General features: G+C 33.2%; 1 protein-coding gene across 1 annotated transcript in view; it reads left to right on the forward strand.

The window, feature by feature from the left end:
- NOL10 (nucleolar protein 10) overlaps positions 1-20,011 on the forward strand; it is a 123,708-nt gene that overhangs the window by 14,461 nt on the left and 89,236 nt on the right. Inside the window, exons 4-9 of the mRNA XM_074209761.1 lie at positions 6,186-6,263; positions 7,160-7,197; positions 10,244-10,380; positions 11,194-11,259; positions 12,889-12,949; positions 14,349-14,434. Coding sequence (XP_074065862.1) covers positions 6,186-6,263; positions 7,160-7,197; positions 10,244-10,380; positions 11,194-11,259; positions 12,889-12,949; positions 14,349-14,434 — 466 coding nt within the window. The remainder of the gene's footprint in view (positions 1-6,185; positions 6,264-7,159; positions 7,198-10,243; positions 10,381-11,193; positions 11,260-12,888; positions 12,950-14,348; positions 14,435-20,011) is intronic.

A 20,011-nucleotide genomic window follows, 5' to 3' on the forward strand; every position in this document is an offset into this window, starting at 1 on the left:
TGCTTGCTCATTTTCCCAGCCTAAGCCTGTTTTTGGGGTGCTTCCTGAGCTTTTGGGACACTCCCACAATGATCTCAGTATATTAGTCTCTGTCATCCCTCCTGGTCTGTGAATGACCATATGCTTCTGTTCCTGGATCTGGGCTGCCTGCAAGACCATGTTGCTCGTTGTGTGCCCTCAGGGCTGGGCTTGATGTGCTTTTTCTGGCAGAGGTCCCCCAGGTTGTGCCAGGTGCTCCCCAGGGCGTAGCTCAGGAAACTCCCCCGCTGCTGTGAACCACGGCTCCCAGTGCCCTGGGGCTGCCTCCGGGAGGTTGAAGTTCTTTCGCTCTGGCGGGCTGCCCCTCCAACCTCGGGGAGCAGAGCCTTTCTGCTCTTTTCCAGGTTACCTTGAGTAGGAGAACTGCCTCCCTGGGTCCCTCTGTGGGTTCTGTCTCTCAAAAATTTAGTTAAAGTCCTTAGTTTAGAAGTTTTATGAGAAAGCACTTAAGAGATGTTCCTCTCTTGTCGCCATCTTGACTCCCAGTACCAGACAGTTTTGATGACTGATGCTTTATAAGATAATTTTAGATCTGGGAGGGCTAAATCACCTTCTTTTGCACTGTTCATTAAATCCCTGGAGATTCTCGATTTTTTATTTCTCCATATGAATTTACTTACAATTTTTTCTAACTCATTAAAGTAATTTTTTGGAATTTTGATTGGCAGGGCAATTAAATAAATAGTTTAATTTAGGTAGAATTGTCATTTTTATTATATTAGCTCATTGATATTTGCAGTTGATATTTGCCCAGTTATTTAAATCTGATTTTATTTTTGTGAGAAATGTTTTGTAGTTGTTTTCAGAGAGTTTCTGAGTATGCTTTGGCAGGTAGACTCCCAAGTATTTTATATTGTCTGAAGTTACTTTATTGTTTTTGTTTTTGTTTTTTTTTTACAAGGCAAATGGGGTTAAGTGGCTTGCCCAAGGCTACACAGCAAGGCAATCATTAAGTGTCTGAGACCGGATTTGAATCCATGTACTCCTTGACTCCAAGGCCGGTGCTTTATCCACTGCACCACCTAGCCGCCCCTCTGAAGTTACTTTAAATGGAATTTCTCTTTCTAGTAATATATAGAAAAGCTTAGGATTTATTTTATATTCTATGATTTTGCTAAAGTTGCTAATTGTTTCTAGTAGTTTTTTAGATGATTTTTTAGGATTCTTTAGGTATACCATCATGTCATCTGTAGAGAGTGAGTTTTGTTTCTTCCCTTCCAATTCTAATTTCTTCAATTTCTTTTTCTTCTCTTATTGCTGTGGCTAATATTTCTTTCTTTTTAGTTTTTTTTTCCCCAAGGCACTAGGGTTAAGTGGCTTGCCCAAGACCACACAGCTAGAAAGTTATTAATTGTCTGAGGTCAAATTTGAACTTAGCTTCTCCTGACTTCAGGGCTGGTGCTCTATCCACTGCACCACCTAGCCTCACCTGAAGCTAACATTTCTTGCACAGTGTTGAATAGTAGTGGTGATAACGGGCATCCCTGGTCTTATTGGGAATGCCTCTAGCTTATCCCTTTGCGTATAATGCTTGTTGATAATTTCAGATAGGTATTGCTTATCATCCTCAGGTATGATCCATTTATTCCTACCCTCTCTCATGTTTTTAGTAGGAATGAATGCTGTATTTTTTCAAAGGTTTTTTTCCAGCATCAATTGATACATGATTTCTGATAGGTTTGTTATTGTTATAGTTAACTAAACTAACAGTTTTCCTAATATTAAACTAACCCTGCATTCCTGAGACAAATCCTGCTTGCTCATAGTGTATTATCCTAGTGATAAGTTGCTGTAATTGCTTTGCTAAGATTTTATTTAAGATTTTTGTATCTATATTCTTTTTTTTTTTTAAGTTTTTTTTACAAGGCAAACGGGGTTAAGTGGCCTGCCCAAGGCCACACAGCTAGGTAATGATTAAGTGTCTGAGACCGGATTTGAACCCAGGTACTCCTGACTCCAAGGCCGGTGCTTTATCCACTATGCCACCTAGCCGCCCTGTATCTATATTCTTTGGGGAGATAGGTCTAGTTTAGTTATCAGCACCATATTGGTGTCATAGAAAGAGTTAGGCGGAGTTCTGTCTTCACCTATTTTTCCAAAGAATTTATTCAGGATTGGAACCAGTGTTTGATAGAATTTTGATAGAATTCACTTGTGAATCCATCTGACCCTAGAGATTTTTTCCTTAGGGAGTTAAATAATGATTTGTTGAATTTCTTTTTCTGAGATAGGGTTATTTAGGTATTTAATGTCCTTTTCATTTATCCTGGGCAACTTATATTTTTGTAAATATTCATCCATTTCACTTAGATTATCAAATTTATTAGAATACTGTTGGTCAAAATAATTCTGAATTATTACTTTAATTAATTCCTCATTGGTGGTGAGTTTGCCTTTTTCATTTATGATACTAGCAATTTGGTTTTCTTCTTCTTTTTTTAAATCAAATTAGCTAGAGGTTTATCAGTTTTATTGGTTTTATTTATTCAATAGTTTTCTTGCTTTCAATTTTATTAATTTATCCTTTAATTACCCCCTACATTTAATCATGGTTACATACATATACATATGCACATGCATTTACATATACTTATACATACATACCCTACATATTTTATTTATATGCACACACATACCCACATGTATAGATACATGTATACACACATATTCATAAATATTTATTTGATTTATGTGTATCTCATTTTTATATTTCCTGAAAGCAGTAACCCCTCCTCATTTCTCTGCTTAACTTATTTTTGCTATCTTGCCCTCTTGTTAGTTAACCTACCATCCTTCAAAGAATCCCTTCCTTATATACCCTTCTACACTCCCCTCACCATTTTTATATCCTCTTATCCTATTCCTTCACCCTCTCCCTATTCTCTCCTATTTGTTTCTGAATTTAAAAGGCTTTATAATATACCTTTTCGTATACATATGTATGTATGTGTGTATTTATTGTTCTCCTTTAACTCAATACGAATGAGAATAGATTTCCAGAACTGCTAGCTCTCTTTCTCTATCTTAATTCCTCTGTATTAATTCTTCCTCATACCTCATTTGTATAAGATACCTTTTTTTAATCTTTTCCTACACCATTTTATTTTTAAGAATTTTGTCCTATTCTATATAATCTTTTTTTATTTTGCTTTTGTTTTTTGCAAGTCAGTGGAGTTAAGTGACTTGGCCAAGGTTGCACAGCTAGGTAATTATTAAGTGTTTGAAGCTAGATTTGAATTCAAGTCCTCCTGATTTTAGGGCTGGTGTTCTGTCCACTGCTCCACCTAACTGCCCCTACAATCTTTCTTTTGAACTGTCCAATTACTAATAACAATATTGGGTATTTGGTTTACATTTCCATGTTTAGACAGTAAACATTTTGTCCTTGTGATTAGTCTTTGATGTTTGTTTTGTATTTCTCTTAGTTCTTTTATATGTCAGTTTTTCTATTAAGTTCATATCTTTTTTGCAATAAAAGCTTAGAAGTCTGATAATTAAGTGAATGTCTATTTTTTTTATTTAAGATTATTCTTAATTTTGTTGGGTATGATACTTTTTGGTTGCAACTTCAGTTCTTTTGCTCTGCGATATGTAGTGTTCTAAGACTTTTAGGACCTTTTAAAGTATCTGATAGTAGATCTTATATAATTCTAATTGTGACTGCCATATGTGAATTGATTTTTTCCTTGATCTTTTAATATTTTCTCCTTAACCTGGAGTTTGGAGGATTTAGCTATGATATTCCTGTTAATTTTCTTCCTAAGATCTCTTTCAGGTTGTGAGAGGTGAATTTTTTTCTCTTTCTATTTTCCCTTCTTGTTCTAACATTTTTGGATAATTTTCTTTAATTATTTATTGTATCAGGATAATTTTTTTGATCACAGCTTTCAAGTAATCTTATTATTCTCATGTTTTCTTTTCTTGATCTGTTCTCCAGATCAGCTGTTTTTCTTATGCAATGTTTCAAATTCTCTTCCGTTTTTTTCATTCTTTATATTTTGTTTTATTATTTCTCCACTGGCTTCCCCTTGATAATTTGAAAAAGTAATTTTCTTAAGATTTTGGATTTCCTTTTCTAGTTGGTTTACATTCTTTTCATACTGTTTTTCTTGGATTTTTCTTATTTTCTTTGCATACTGTTCTTAGTTTCTTATTTTTTAGTTTTCCTCAGTCTCTTTTATTTGATTTTTTGCAAGGCAATGGGGTTAAGTGGCTTGCCCAAGGTCACACGGCTAGGTAATCATTAAGTGTCTGAGGCCGCATTTGAACTCAGGTCCTCCTGACTCCAGGGCCGGTGCTCTATCCCCTTTATTTAATTTTTAAAGTCTTTCTTGATTTCTTCTATGAAGTCTTTTTGAGTAGGTTTGATGTTACTCTTTGGGGTAGGAGAGACTTTTTTTTTTTTTTTTTTTGCTTTAGCATTTTCCTTTTTGAAGAAAAATCTCAGCCTTCTCTACTCCCAAAGTAACTATGGTTGGATTCTTTCTTTTGCCTGCTCATTTAAAAAACAAATAGCAGTTTATTGTTATAATCACCCCTAACCCTGACTTGTACCTCTGAACTCAGGAGCTTTGTCTTGAACCCAACCTCTGTCTTTTCCTCTCCTAGACACAGCTGGCCCATTTTGCATACTGTGCTGGAAATGTTCTTACTCCCTGAGAATCCTTCAGTGGCTATAACCTTCAGTTCTCCCCTCTGACCTGGAACCAGGACCAGGGACTCATTTCTTCTTTCTGTGTCCCTAACCAGCAGTTTACCTCACCACTACTTCTGCACTCACTGGCCATGTGCTGGTTCTTCTTGTCCAAGACTGCATCTTGGCAGCACAGTTGGGCCTCACATCTCTTATTAGAGGTGGCATTTCTTCAGAAGCAGGATTCCCCACACTGTCAAGGAGCTGAGAATTCCTTTGGCCAAGAATGAGACTACCTCTCAACTAGGCTCTTCCTAAGCTTGCCTCTTACTGTTTCAGCTAATTCTGGAGGTACTTACCCTTTACTCAGAGGCCTGTTTTCTGATCTTCTCCAGTTGTCCTAGGAGGTTGTTCTTATTTTTTCCTTTGCTTCTCTATGTTCAACTTAAGATACTTTTTTGACTTTTTTATGGAGGAAACCTGAAGAACTTGAGATTTTCTGAACTACTCCACCATCTTCCCAGAGATCTCTTCCTAATTCTTAATTCACATAATTAACTTCCTGGTTCTTAATTAATACTTTTTGAATATAATCTAATCCTCTTTTTATAGGTGAGAATAGATTTATGACTTACCCAAAGTCACTTGACTGGAAATAGCTGAACTAAAGACTAACACCCTGATCTTCTAATCCCCAGTTATGTTTTTTTTCTTCACTATCTTAATCTACTTCTTGAAAATGTCTTAATTCTACATGAAAATAAAGATTGTTGATGTGGTATGCTAGTTGGTATGGTTATTTATATTAGTATGGTTTGGAGGCAACTGGGTGGTGCACTGGTCCTGGAGTCAAGGAGGACCAGAGTTCAAATTCGGACTCAGACACTTAATAATTACTTAGCCGTGTGACCTTGGACAAGTCACTTTACCTAATTGCCTTGCAAAAACCAAAAATAAAAAAAATATTAGTGTGGATTTTCTTTTATAAAGTTAACACTTATAAATATAATCTACTTGAAATTTTAGACTTAATTATATTAAAATTTCAGACAATAGAACCTGATATTCTGTTAATGTTTGAAAATATTCTTTTTTAAAGTTTTCAAATGGAAATAAGATTAGAAAGATTGATATTAAAAGGGTTGACAGCTCCAAAATTGTTGACACTAGAAATATCATGGTACAAGTAATGTAAAACTAGATAAATCTTCATTTGCAAAGGTGGCAAAAATTAAACTGGTTTAAGTGGCATACCCTCTAGAGGGGAGGAAATGAAACCAACTGTTGTTGGCAGCAAGAACATTTTCTAAGTGCATGTGAACCAAAGATGAAAATTCCTAAGGTCCAAAAGGCCCTTAGTAAGAAAGTATGTAAATAGTCTGCATTTTGATAAGGAGAAAAGCTGACCTACCTTGCCATTAGATGATTATAAACTAAGGTCATCAGGTTGCTCATTCTTAGCCATGAAATGTTTACAGTTTGGTTTTTATATTGTATTAATTTTGTGTTTTAGGTACATATAAGCCTCGAGTTCGATGCTATGATACTTATCAGTTATCCTTGAAATTTGAAAGGTGCCTAGATTCAGATGGTGAGTGAAGTAATGACCCTAATATTTAATGATAATCTGTACTATTCACTTGCTTACTTTCCTGCCCTACTCTTCAATGGAAATGAAAAAGAAGGTATGGCTAAAGAATTGAAACCATATTCTAATGATTTATTTTATAATTCTTTTCCTAAAAGGATTGAAAATTATTGGGACTGGAAATAAGAACTGACTCAAAACTTTTTCCAACTTCCTATTTATTTGCTAGTCTATGATTGTCTAAAATGCCATTTTTTAAAGAGTGAAATCTCCCTTTCTATTGAACAGTTGGCTTTAAAATTTAAAAAGAACTACAAGAATAAAGAGAAATGAAATGATGTAAATTTGCCTGTTTAATTGATTATGATAGCCCAGTGGGCATTTAAGAGTGTCATTCTTTTAAATGCTGCTAGATTTAGAAATATAGTTGAAGTTTTTGAAGCTTGCAAACCACTGTTTTCTTTTGTATTTGGTATGGTATATAATTTATTAAATGGAAATTTCATTCTGGTTTTATTATGAAGAAAGAAATTTGTGAATCCTCTAATTATATAACTTATGTGATAAGACAGATAACCCTAATATGCAAATATGTGCAAATATTTAAATACAAATGCATATATGCATAGAATGTAAAACACAAATTTATATATACCAACACAACATGCAAATTTATTTATTACATACAATATTCACATTATGTATGATATTAATAATATACACACATTTTGAATATTATATATAACTGCTAAAACTATTACTTAAATTATTAAAGCTTAAAAACTGCCATATTTTATACCACCCTATTATGTATGTTTAGACATGTGTATATATCATTGTTTCCTTTGGATTTGCAAATGAATATTTTTAGGTTATGTATTTTTCTTCTTGTTTTTCAGTTGTGACATTTGACACATTATCTGATGATTATTCAAAGGTATGTTAAATAACATTAGTTTTTAAATGATTATGTTTGGGAAGTAAGATATAGAGGAAGGCACACTGGGTTTTGAGTCCAAGGATCTGTATGTTCATCCCACTTTTCTTAGCACTTCTGAGACTTTAGGCAAGTCACTTAACTTTTCTTGACTCAATTTCTTCTTTTAAAAAATAAGGGATTAGATCACATTACCTGCATGATACTCTAACCTTTAAATTGATAGAATTTTAATTGTAATACATTATGAACAAAGGAGTCCCTTTCCTTTGAGTATTCCCATTGCTTTAGGAAAAATTTTATTATTGGAATATATTTGGAGATCTATTCCAAATATCTTTCTAATATATCCTGAGAGATCTGTAGTCTCATTGTAGGAGATTCCTTCAATTATGTGTGACCTTCAGACGTCTTTCATCCCTTTCACTCTATGACTACCATTTTTTATTCTGTTCTATGTCTTTTGGATGATCTCTTTTGTAATCTACTGGTTCACAGTTGTTGGTTATATACTGTTTAATGTCCTATTTATAGGTACCATATTTGATCTTTACTTCCATATTTGTTAATCAGTTAAAGACTTTTTCCCAATGGTTTTGTTGTTTTATACTTTGCAAATATTTTACTTTTTATAGTACTAAAGCTATAAAAATTTATTTTCCAACTATTTTGTTTTGAATAATTTCTTTCACTTGTTTGATAGATATTTTCTCTTCTGTAATTGAAATAAATATACTGATCCTATTTAATCCAATTTTCAAATTATTTTAATGACTAAATACTTTTATTGGTTCAATTTGTTCTTTACATGGTAATCATTTCTTGCTTTAAGTAGTTAAGAAAAACTAATTGTTTTTGAGACTCAGTCTGACAAGGTGTGTATATATATATTGCATTTATAGCCCTCTGCTTCTGTACTGAATCCAAAAAGATGCACTTCAGTATCTGATTTTGGGATCATGATTGGTCATTTAACCTTAACAGAATTTTTGTAATTTGTTGAATATAAAAGTGACATTTCATTATCCATTTTTCCTAACAATTCTCATTGTGCAATGGCTCTCAAGTGTTGAAATCTTAGATTTGTAAACATTTAGCTCTGATATAAACTAGGTATTATTTCTATCTTCTGTTTATTGTTTTTTTAGTTTCACCTGGTGTACCACCTGATTTTGATAATTATTACTTTACAGTATATTTTGAAATTTAATGAAGTCCTTCCCTTTTTGTTTTTTCCATATGAATTTTATTTAATTGTGTAAAATAGTTTACTTGTATTTTAATGGACATTAATATTAAGTTTATAAACTTATCTGTGATATTTTTTCTATTGAATTGATTTAAGAACTGTTTTTCCTTGTTTCTATCAAAATAAAAAAGTTCACTTTTTAGACATCTGTTAATGCCTTAAATTTTAATACATCTGATAGATTTCAAACTTAAGTGAACTATTAAAAAAATTGCAATTAAACAAATAAATGTTAAAGTTATTGTGTTAGGTTGCCACTGGCCCTGGAGTCAGGAGTACCTGAGTTCAAATCTGGCCTCAGACACTTAATAAAATTACCTAGCTGTGTGGCCTTGGGCAAGCCACTTAACCCCATTGCCTTGCCAAAATAAAATAAAAAATACTTTAAAAAAAGTTATTGTGTATTTTGAAGAGTTTAAATTTTAGGGACAAAGATTATTAGTATGACACAATTAATCTGTGCAATATTATAACACAAGTTTAATTTTTTCTCACATGGCTAAGTTCTGTTTGTCACAGGATAAAAATTAATGTCTTGCTGTAAGAGAGCTATTTTAAAATTTGTTACAGGTTGGAACCAAGAATGTGTTGTGTACATTAGTTTGTTCTGACCAAACTCATAAATTTTCTCTTCATTGTTGAATGCTATTTACTGAATAATCCTGTCATATCAACAATCTAAGGTGAGAACTTTGCAGAGGCTTCATAAAGAACTTGTATTTTTAGTAGATGTGTTTCATTTTTGGCTTACATAGTTAAATTAACTCTGATTTCTTTATTTCTAGTCATCTAATTGCTACTGTCTTACTGAAATACGTCCCTAAAACAATTTGGAAATTACTCATTAGAGTTAGCTTTCTGTTTATAAAGTGACTCTATCATTTGAATTGAATGAATATATCCCAGTTTTGTTTTTCCACTATGAAGGATTTTAGAAAAAAAATAGTAAAGATAGGTTTTTGTGGGTTTTTTTTTTTAGGTTTTTTGCAAGGCAAATGGGGTTAAGTGGCTTGCCCAAGGCCACACAGCTAGGTAATTATTAAGTGTCTGAGACCGCATTTGAACCCAGGTATTCCTGACTCCAAGGCTGGTGCGTTATCCACTACGCCACCTAGCCGCCCCAAGATAGGTTTTTCTTAAGCAAAACTCTGAATATCTCATTGTAGGTATAGTGGCTTACTCTTGCCTCTAGGATAGTAAAAATATTGCTTCTTGTTTTAAAACACTTTACTGTCTACCCCAAATGAAGTTTGCTAGCTTCAGTATACATTTCTTCCATTCTTGCTTAAGTAAAACTGACTTTCTCTCTTTTCTTCACACATGACATACCATCCAATGCTGGTTCTCCTCCAAGATGGGAAAGTACTCCCTTCTCATCTAGAAGAATGCCTGACTTCTTGCATATGCAACTGAAAGGATAGATTTTTCTTATCCCCTCAATAGCTAGAGCATCTCTTTCCAGTTATAATGTTTTTAATTGCTTTATATGATATGTGTATTCATTCTGTATGAATATTTCTCTTCTGATAGAATGTGAACTCTTTGAGAAAGAGATTATTTTATTTTTTATATTTTTATTCTCAGCATCTAGCACAATGAAATACATGTTGATTTATTGATGGAAAACTTCTGGTACATAGTCTTGCAGTTCAAGAATCTCTTCTCATTGGTGATAACATTTAATTCAATATAGTATTTCTATGTGATTACTATATGCAAGGTACAATGCTAGGTACTTGATGATTAAAATTTTGCCTAGAGGCCCAACAAAATGAATGCTTTGGTTATATTTTTCAGATTGTCTTCCTTCACAATGACAGATATATTGAATTTCATTCACAACAAGGTTTTTATTACAAAACCAGAATACCCAAGTTTGGGAGAGATTTTTCTTATCACTATCCATCCTGTGATTTGTACTTTGTTGGTGCAAGGTATTGAACCTGCTGTATTGGTTTCCTCTATTCTATCGCCAGTTACTATTTATTAAAATATTTGTTAGTTAATTGATTGTTTTTCTTATTGTTAAAACTGGAGACTAATAATATATATCGGGGCAAAACCAAGTGATATTGAAGATGGTTTTATACAGCATGAACTTTGTTTCTTGAGAAGTAGGGAAATGGGTCTTTAGGAGAAAAAAAGCAGCTCAGAAGAAGCTGTACTACTTTGCTTTTGAGAAGCCCTTAACACAGTGTGCATGGTTTACTTAACTGTTCTTTGTACCTTACTTTCAGGTTTACTTGTATTTTTGCATTACTACTACCCCTAATAACTTCATAATTTTTAATGATTTCCTTTTTGACTAAGATAATAGATTTTCAGTATTACTGATTGGAGTTAGGCTTTTAGTCTTTTAGTCATAGGTCTATAAATTATTGGTTCCTTGTGGGGATTGAACACATGACTTAAATTGGCATGATGTTCTAACCAATTGAGCCATCCAGATCCACAATGTGATATGGCAATAGTATTATGCTGGTATTACTTCTTAAACTCTTTGGGAATTGATTTTGAACTTAGTTTACTAAAATGCTGCATGAGTTTTTCTAAAAAAAAATACTTTTTTGTATAAGCAAAATTCGCATAATGTGGTAATTAACCTCTCAATTTAAAGTAAAAATTTAAGGATATTAAAGTTAAATTTTAATGTCATGCAACATTGAGGGGTATACCATTTTACAGTTAAGTTTTAAATTATGTAGCTTTAATTTACCATATGAATAACTGTAGCTTTTCTTCTTTAGCTCTGAAGTATATCGGTTAAATTTAGAACAAGGACGATACCTGAATCCTCTTCAAACAGATTCTGCGTGAGTATTTCTCCAATATAAGTAATGTTTTGTTTCTGCCAGTAGGGGGAGCCAAAAGTTAAACTTCTTAGGTTAGAAAGCAGAATTGGAATTTTAATATCCATAAGGCAAAGGACCTGTGATTTCTTAGGTGGAAACTCCTTATTTTAAAACAGATTGCAACCCATCCATAATTTAGCCTTAGAGCATTACTTGACATTTTGGAGAGGATAAATGACTCATCCATATTCATAAAGTAAGAATCTGTGCTGTTACAAGACTTAAAGGTAGAATTTGATCCTGGGTCTTATGGACTCTGTGCAGTGTTTATTCAGAGGAATATATTATCATTGGGAGTTTTAAAAAAAAAATTTAAACTTTAAAAAAATGGTAGTCTTCTCAAAATACTGCTATTTTAAAAGTTAACATAGTTAAAAATCAGAAAATATTTTTTTTTCTCTTTCCATCATCCACAGTATTTTGTATGGCCCTGATTATTTTGTTAAAAGAATTTTGTGGAGTGGCTAGGTGGCACAGTAGATAGAGCATCAGCCCTGGAGTCAGGAGTACCTGAGTTCAGATCCGACCTCAAACACTTAATTATCTGTCTGACCTTGGGCAAGTTACTTAACCCCATTGCCTAGCAAAAACCAAAAGGAAAAAAAAGTTTGCATTTGGCTTTGTTACCAAATTTGGTTCATAGAGTAATAGAGCTGGAAGAAATTTTAGACATTGGCTAAATCAGTCAGCTCACATTATAAATGAGCAAATTGAGACTTAAAGGCATGTATTAATTTAATTAATGTCTTACAGAAAGTAACAGAGTGAAAAATTTGAATATGGAACCTGCAACTCCACATCCAGGATTTTTAAATTATAGGACAAGCATTTTGGAAGATCATGCAAAGAAGAATTTTCTAAATGTGAATATAACTATTCTCATTTTAAAAATACTTTGGGAACCTTTTAAAAATAAAGAGTAAAGTAGGAATAAAAACAAGTAAATGATTATTTTCTTTCAGGAAAGGACTTTCTGCTCACAATCTTGACTTGATCAATTAGTTGATAGTTCTTTTAAAAATATTAGTTTTAGAATATATTACATGATTAACAAAAAAGTACTCTACACTCAACATAAATAATACTTTCAACAAAGGGTTAAGCCAATTTTTTTATTCTTTGGAATAAGATTTTTGTTTTTTAAAAAAAGGATCTTAGAGCTCATATTTTACAACTCCTTCATTTTGCAGAGGAGGAAAATGAAATCTAGAGAAATTAAACAGCTATACCAACCAAAGGCTTACCTATTTTAACTTGGAATTCTCCTTAGTCTCCAAAGTGTTTCTTCCATTCTATTAATAACTTCATGTTTTATTATGTCTCCTGGCTCCAGGGCCGGTGCTCTATCCACTGTGCCACCTAGCTGCCCCTAAAATGTTTTTTTGAGAATGGTTCTATGTTTCTTTGTTCAAAAGAGGAAGAATACCAGCACATCAGTGAACTTTCTTGTGACTCTACTTATTTGTAAATAAACATAGTTTGACAAATTGACTTTATCCCACAGAATTTTTGTAGGGGCTCGATCTTTTAAGGGCTTTGGGTGCTAAAAAAATGAGTGTTGACAATCATTTTTTCCCTTTACTATTGTAGAGAGAACAATGTTTGTGACATAAATTCTGTGCATGGCTTGTTTGCCACAGGCACAATAGAGGTAAGAATTTTAACATTATATTTTTTGTTTTAAAAGAACTATCTTTATGACTCTAGGGAATCTTTATAGAAAGCCCGTTGATACCTTCTTGTTCAGTGTTAGGGAACAAAGACTTTTCCTTGGTGATAAATTTATTGCATTGTACATTCACTTGAGGAGGGACATGTCTGTGTGCATGCGCACATGTCCATATATACATGTTTCAGATATCAAATGAGGTATATTCTGGTAATGTGTTTTTTTTTCAATAGAAATGTTAAGAACAGCACTGGAAGCTTTTCTGTCATCAGTAAAATATAGTGTTGAATATTTGCTTGTTCTAGGGATTTTTTTAAGTTTGTGAGAGCAAATATATTATTCGTCCCATGAATCAGACAAATACAAAGTAGATTTTTAAAACAGTTTTCCACAAAATTGTATATTTGGTAAAAAAAAAATTGAAACCTGCATTTTCTTTCTTTTTTTTTTTTTTGCAAGACATGGGGTTAAGTGGCTTGCCCAAGGCCACTTAGCTAGGTAATTATTAAGTGTCTGAGGCCGGATTTGAACTCAGGTACTCCTGACTCCAGGGCCGATGCTCACCCCCAAACCTGCATTTTCTAATTTGAATTTTAAAAATGCTGTTCTCACAGTCATCTCATGAGGTAGCTACTGTATTATTCTCATTTTACACATAAGGAGACTGGTATTTAGAGAAGTAAAGTGTCTTAGAATCTTAGCTTTAGAACTGGAAGGGAAATAAGAGATCCTCAAGTCAGAGAGAAGATGTGACTTACTCTGCATCTCACAAGTGATAAATAGAAGAGCTCAGATTTGGTTCTCTTGATCTTGAGATCAGAAATTGTTTTGTCCACCTTCCTGTTTTTAGATGATACTACTTTGTCAGATATAGTACAATAAATAATGTAATTTTTTTTGCAAATATTTAAAGACTGGGTTTTATTAGTAAAATGCTTGAATTTAGTCTAGTAGTAAGAAGAAAAACTTTTTTTCATTTATATTCACTAGTATGTTCACTAGATTCACTTGAATCTTTTTTGCTTGCAATTATGGAATCTTTTGTGATCACGAGTAAGCAGGGTTTGACCTTTCTAAACACTTGGTTTTCTTATTTGCAGGATGGGAATAAACAACAAAAGTTAAAGTACTACAGAAATATTGTCAGTGCTTCTGGAATGAGAAACTTCTTTTTTGTTTTCCTATATGACTTTTTTGGCATATTATAGCTACTCTCTTCTTATTAATTAGTCTTTACCTTGTTCACTATAAATTATAAGGATATTTTTGTGAGTCTTTGGGAGGAGTGGTGTTAATGACAGTCTCTAGAGTCTATTTGATACTGCTTTTACTTCTAAGGCAAGATATATTTTTTTAACAGATGATTATTTCTCCTGTTTAGGGTAGAGTAGAATGCTGGGATCCTAGAACTCGAAATCGAGTTGGCATCTTAGACTGTGCTTTAAGCAGTGTTACAGCTGATACAGAGTAAGTAAAATAAATTGACTTGAATTTTTGAGATAAAAAAAATAGCCAGTGGCTTGACTAATGTATATTTCAAATTAAAGCAAAATAGTACCAAGTAAAATCTTTTGAAAATCTCCACACTTAAAGTCATCATATGGGGGTGGCACAGTGGATAGTGGACCTGAGTTCAAATCTAGTCTCAGACACTTGATACTTACTGTGTGACTTTGGGCAAGTCACTTTAACCCCATTACTGCCCGACTACTCCAAAAAAAGTTTCAATGATGATAAATTTGTGTCTTTTTAATTTTTTTCTTTTAAAAAAATTTCTATAATAGAAGTCTACTGATTTGAGTAAAGGTCAACAAAATGTCTAAAGTTAGAAACTCTTCATAAAGTATTTTGCAGGCCATCCTAATTGGTTGCAGAGAAGTTTCTAAAATAATGAAAACAGTTTTAGAAATGACATTCATATTCTATAGCATCTGAACAGCATGGAACAGAAAAACATTGTACATTGTCTTTACATTGTTTCCATGGTATACATTGATCTCAGTTGAATGATGACAGAGAAATCATATCCTTAAGGAAGAAAAATAAAGTGTGAGACTAAAATTACATAATAAGATAACAGGTTTTTTTTTTCTAATTTTAAGGTAATAGTTTTTGGTTTTTGTTCAAAGTCCATAAACAGATGGTATTCTCCATTGAAGATAGCCTAAAATTGTCCCTGGTTTGTTGCACTGATGGAATGAGTGAGTCCATCAAAATTGATCATCACCCCCATATTGCTGTTAGGGTGTACAGTGTTTTTCTGGTTCTGCTCATCTCACTCAGCATCAGTTTATGCAAATCCCTCCAGGCTTCCCTGAATTCCCATCCCTCCTGGTTTCTAATAGAACAATAGTGTTCCATGACATACATATACCACAGGTGGCTAAGCCATTCCCCAGTTGAAGGACATTTCCTTGATTTTCAATTCTTTGCCACCACAAACAGGACTGCTATGAATGTTTTTATACAAGTGATGTTTTTGCCTTTTTTCATTATCACTTAAGGGTATAGACCCAGTAGTTGGTATTGCTGGATGAGAGGGTATGCTCATTTTTGTTGCCCTTTGGGCATAGTTCCAAATTGGATGAGTTTACAGCTCCACCAGCAATGTAATAATGTCCCAGATTTCCCACAACCTTTCCAACGATGATCCTTATCCTCTCTGGTCATATTGGCCAGTCTGAAAGGTATGAGGTGGTACCTCAGAGAAACTTTAATTTGCATTTCTCTAATAAGTAATAATTAAGAGCAATTTTTCATATGACTATGGATTGCTTTGCTCTCCTCATCTGTAATTTGCCTTAGCATATCCTTTGACCATTTGTCAATTGGGGAATGGCTTTTTTTTTTTAAATTGACTCAGTTCTCTGTATAGTTTAGAAATGAGTCCTTTGTCAGAAACATTAATTGTAAAGATTTTTTTCCCAGTTTACTGCATTTCTTTTAATCTTGGTTACAGTGGTTTTTGTCTGTGCAAAAGCTTTTTAATTTAATGTAATCAAAATCATCGTTTGGTTTTAGTGATGTTTTCCATCTCTTCCTTAGTCATAAACTGCTTCCCTTTCCATAGATCTGAGGGGTAAACTAGTCCTTGATCTTCTAGCTTGCTTATAGTATTGTTTTTTTTGTGTCTAAATCCTTTATCCATTTGGATCTTATCTTGGTATATTGGGTGTGAAGTGTTGGTCTAATCTAAGTTTCTTCCATACTAACTTCCAATTTTCCCAGCAGTTTTTATCTAACAGAGAGTTTTTATCCCAATAAGCTGGACTCTTTGGGTTTATCAACAGCAGATTACGATAATCGTTTCCTGCTATTGCACCTAGTCTATTCCACTGGTCCACCGCTCTGTTATTAGCCAATACCAGACAGTTTTGATTACTGATGTTTTATAATAGGCCATTGACTGTTAAGCTTTCCTGACCCCTGTCAGTTTGTGTAGTATAATGTGAAACCTTAAAATTGTTTTAATCTGCTATTCTCTTACTGTGAGTGTTTTGAAGCCTGTTTTCATGGTTTGCAATTATTTTTATATACTACTCATCTTTTCTTATATTTCTTGTAACTTATAAGCATAGTTGATCAAAGCAATTCCCCCCAATGACTATACAAAAATATAACTCTACACCATAAATCTAACATCTTTTTGTAATGGATAGCATATTTCAAATTGATTTTCTGTAATCATGGTCATTTCATTGTTAATAGCTTTCAAAGGTGTTTGTTTTTGTTTGTTTTACAAAGTTGTTTGAATTGTTGTCCTGATTCTGTTTGTTTCATTCTTTATCAGTTTATAAAAGTTTTCAAAATTGTTAATTTTTATAGTACTGATGCTATGTTATACTTTATTCTGCTTCTGCTTACTTCACTCCACATCCATTCCTTTAAGGATTTCCATGTCTTTCTTATATTGTCTATTTCCTCATAGCCTCAACACAATAATATTCCATCACATTTATAGTCTACAGTTTATTCTACCATTCCTTTTATTGTTAGCTATTTTTTAGTTTTCAGTTTTTTGGCCACCAGTAAAAGAAATTCTATTTTTGTGCATATAAGACCTTTTTATTTTATCAACCCTTTGAGTATAGGCCTAGCATTAATATAGCTAAGTCAAATGAAATGCATTATTAATGAACAGGAATATATTTAGGAACATATCCTTTTTGAGTGTAGTTTTCCAGAATGGTTGTGCCTATTTAGTTCTCTTGACAGTGCATCATTATGCTTGTTTTCCTACTGTCTCTTCAGCATTTGTCATTTTCCTAATTTTTGACCTTTTAATGGGCATGAAATGGAATTTCAGAATTGCTGTGCTTTATATTTCTTTAAATAGTAGTCCTTTGGAGTTTTTCTAGTTTTTTTTTAGGGTTTTGTTTTTGTTTTTGTTTTTTAGATTTTTGCAAGGCAAATAGGGTTAAGTGGCTTACCCAAGGCCACACAGCCAGGTAATTATTAAGTGTCTGAGGCTGGATTTGAACTCAGGTACTCCTGACTTCAGGGTCAGTGCTCTATCCACCCCAGAGTTTTTCTGTTTTACTTTTTTAAAATATGTCTATAACCTGGGTTTTTTTTCCTTTGGCAATTGCCTATTTATATCCTTGAACCATTTATCAATTAGTGAATGGTTCTTTTACTTATAAATTAATTCTTTGTATGTCTTGGAAATGAGGCATTATCAGAGAAATTTGCTGCAAAGATTTTTTCCAGTTGTTTCCCTTTCAATCTTAGATTCCTTTTTTTTTTCAGGGCAATGGGGTTAAGTGGCTTGCCCAAGGCCACACGGCTAGGTAATTATTAAGTGTCTGAGGTCAGATTTGAACCCAGGTACTCCTGACTCCAAGGCCGGTGCTCTATGCACTGCACCACCTGCCCCCCCCATCTTAGATATCTTGCTGCAAAAATTCTTAGATTTTATTTAATCTAACTTATTTTATCTTTTATGGTCTTGCCTATTTTTTGTTTGATCATGTGTTTTCTACTGTCTGTAGACCTGGATTGTAATTTTCTACTATGTTTCTCTAATTTGTATAATGTAGCTCTTTATATCTTAGATCACTTTTCCATCTAGGTTTTATCTTTGCAAGAGATATGAGGTGTTGAGCTAAATTTAATTGATTCCATATCCAATTTTCTCAGCCAGTTTTGTCAGATAGTGAGTCCTTATCCTAGTAGTTTGGAATCTTTGTATTTATATAAAGTTAAGGTATTAGGTACATTTGTTTCTGCATATTGTTTACCTTAATTCCTCTGATTGAGCTCTTAACCAGTATCCAATATTTTAATTACAAAGGTTTTTTTAGGATTAGATTAGTTTCCAATTAATTTTTTTTTTTAGATTTTTGCAAGGCAAATGGGGTTAAGTGGCTTGCCCAAGGCCACACAGCTAGGTAGTAGTTATTAAGTGTCTGAGACCAGATTTGAACCCAGGTACTCCTGACTCCAGGGCTGGTGCTTTATCCACTGAGTCACCTAGCCACCCCCCAATTAATTTTTAATCTTTCTTTCTACTGCCTTTTATTGAATATAATTTTTATTGCATTATGAAATACATCTAAAAAGGATGCAGTTATTATTTCTCATTTTCTGCATTTGACTACGAGGATTTTATGATGTAATATGTGGTCAGTTTTTGTATAGGTGCTACGAACTGCTCAGGAAAAAGGTCTGTTCCTTTCTATTCCCTTTCAATTTTCTCCAGAGATATATCATATCTGATTTTTTTAGAATTCAATTCCCCTCTTTAACTTCTTTCTCATTTAAGTTTAGATTTATCTAGTTCTGAGAGGGGAAAGTTGAAGTTCCTCACTTCTATAGTTTTATTGTCTATTTTTTCCTGTAATTCATTTAACTTCTTTAAAAATGTAGATGCTATATAGCATTTAGTATTTGTTATTATTTTATTGTCAGTAATAACTTTTAACAAGATATATTTTCCTTTCTAAATTTTTTTAATTAAATCTATTTTTTCTTTTTCTTTGTCTGAGATCATAATTACCATCCCCATTTTTTGTTTTTTATTAACTTCAGCTGGAACATAATAGTTTCTGCTCCAGCCACTTAGCTTTATTTGGGATATATCTTCTGCGCTTCAGATGTTCTGTTTTTTTATTCTGCTGTCTACTTTCATTTATTTCATTCACATTCACAATTATGATATTTACCTGTATATTTCCCTTCCTACTATTTTCCCCTTGTTCTTGTTTTTTTAAATTTTTACCCTATCCATCCTGTAAAGTGTTTTACTTCTGATCACTGTCTCCCACTGACTGCCCTCCCTTCTATCAGTCCTATCTTCCCTCCTCTTATCCCTATTCATTTTAACTTCTGTATAGGATAAGACAAGTTTCCAAATCCAACTGAGTATATATGTTATTCCTTCTTTGAACCGGTTTTGATGAGAGTAAGCTTCAAGGTTTGCTTGCTTCTCCCCACTCCCATCACTGTGATAGCTTTTTCATATCTCTTTTATGTGAGATAATTTACCTCATTCTAATTCCCCCTTCCCTTTTCTTCCAGTGCAACCTTCTTTCTAAGCCCTTTATTTTGTATTTTTGGAAATCAGCATTATCATAGTTATCTCATTTCTCTACCCTCTAAATATGCTCCTTATAATTGGAACTTAGAAAAATCTTCTTGCTGGACAGGAATATAAACTGGTTAAATTTATTGACTCTTTTATGTTTTCTCTTTTTAGTTTCTTTTTTTAAAAACCTTTTATATTTCCTTTTAGTCTTGTATTTGAAGATACCAGCCTCATTCCTATGGGACCTGTATTTAAATCTGGACTCGGACACATCACACTTCTACCTGTGTGACTTGGGGCAAGTCACTTAACCTTGATTGCCCCACATCCAGGGCCATAGTCATTCTGATTCCTATCTGGCCACTAGACCCAGATGGCTCTGGAGGTTAAAGTGAGGCTGGTGACTTAGCACAGCATCTTTTAATTCATATCCATTCCATGTGCTTGTCATGGCATCACCTGATGTCATGTGGTCTTCAAGAATGAAGGACAAATAACAATTTGAAGATCAGGTTTTT

Source organism: Macrotis lagotis, chromosome 1, assembly GCF_037893015.1.
Source record: "Macrotis lagotis isolate mMagLag1 chromosome 1, bilby.v1.9.chrom.fasta, whole genome shotgun sequence".
Classification (NCBI taxonomy): Eukaryota; Metazoa; Chordata; class Mammalia; order Peramelemorphia; family Peramelidae; genus Macrotis; species Macrotis lagotis.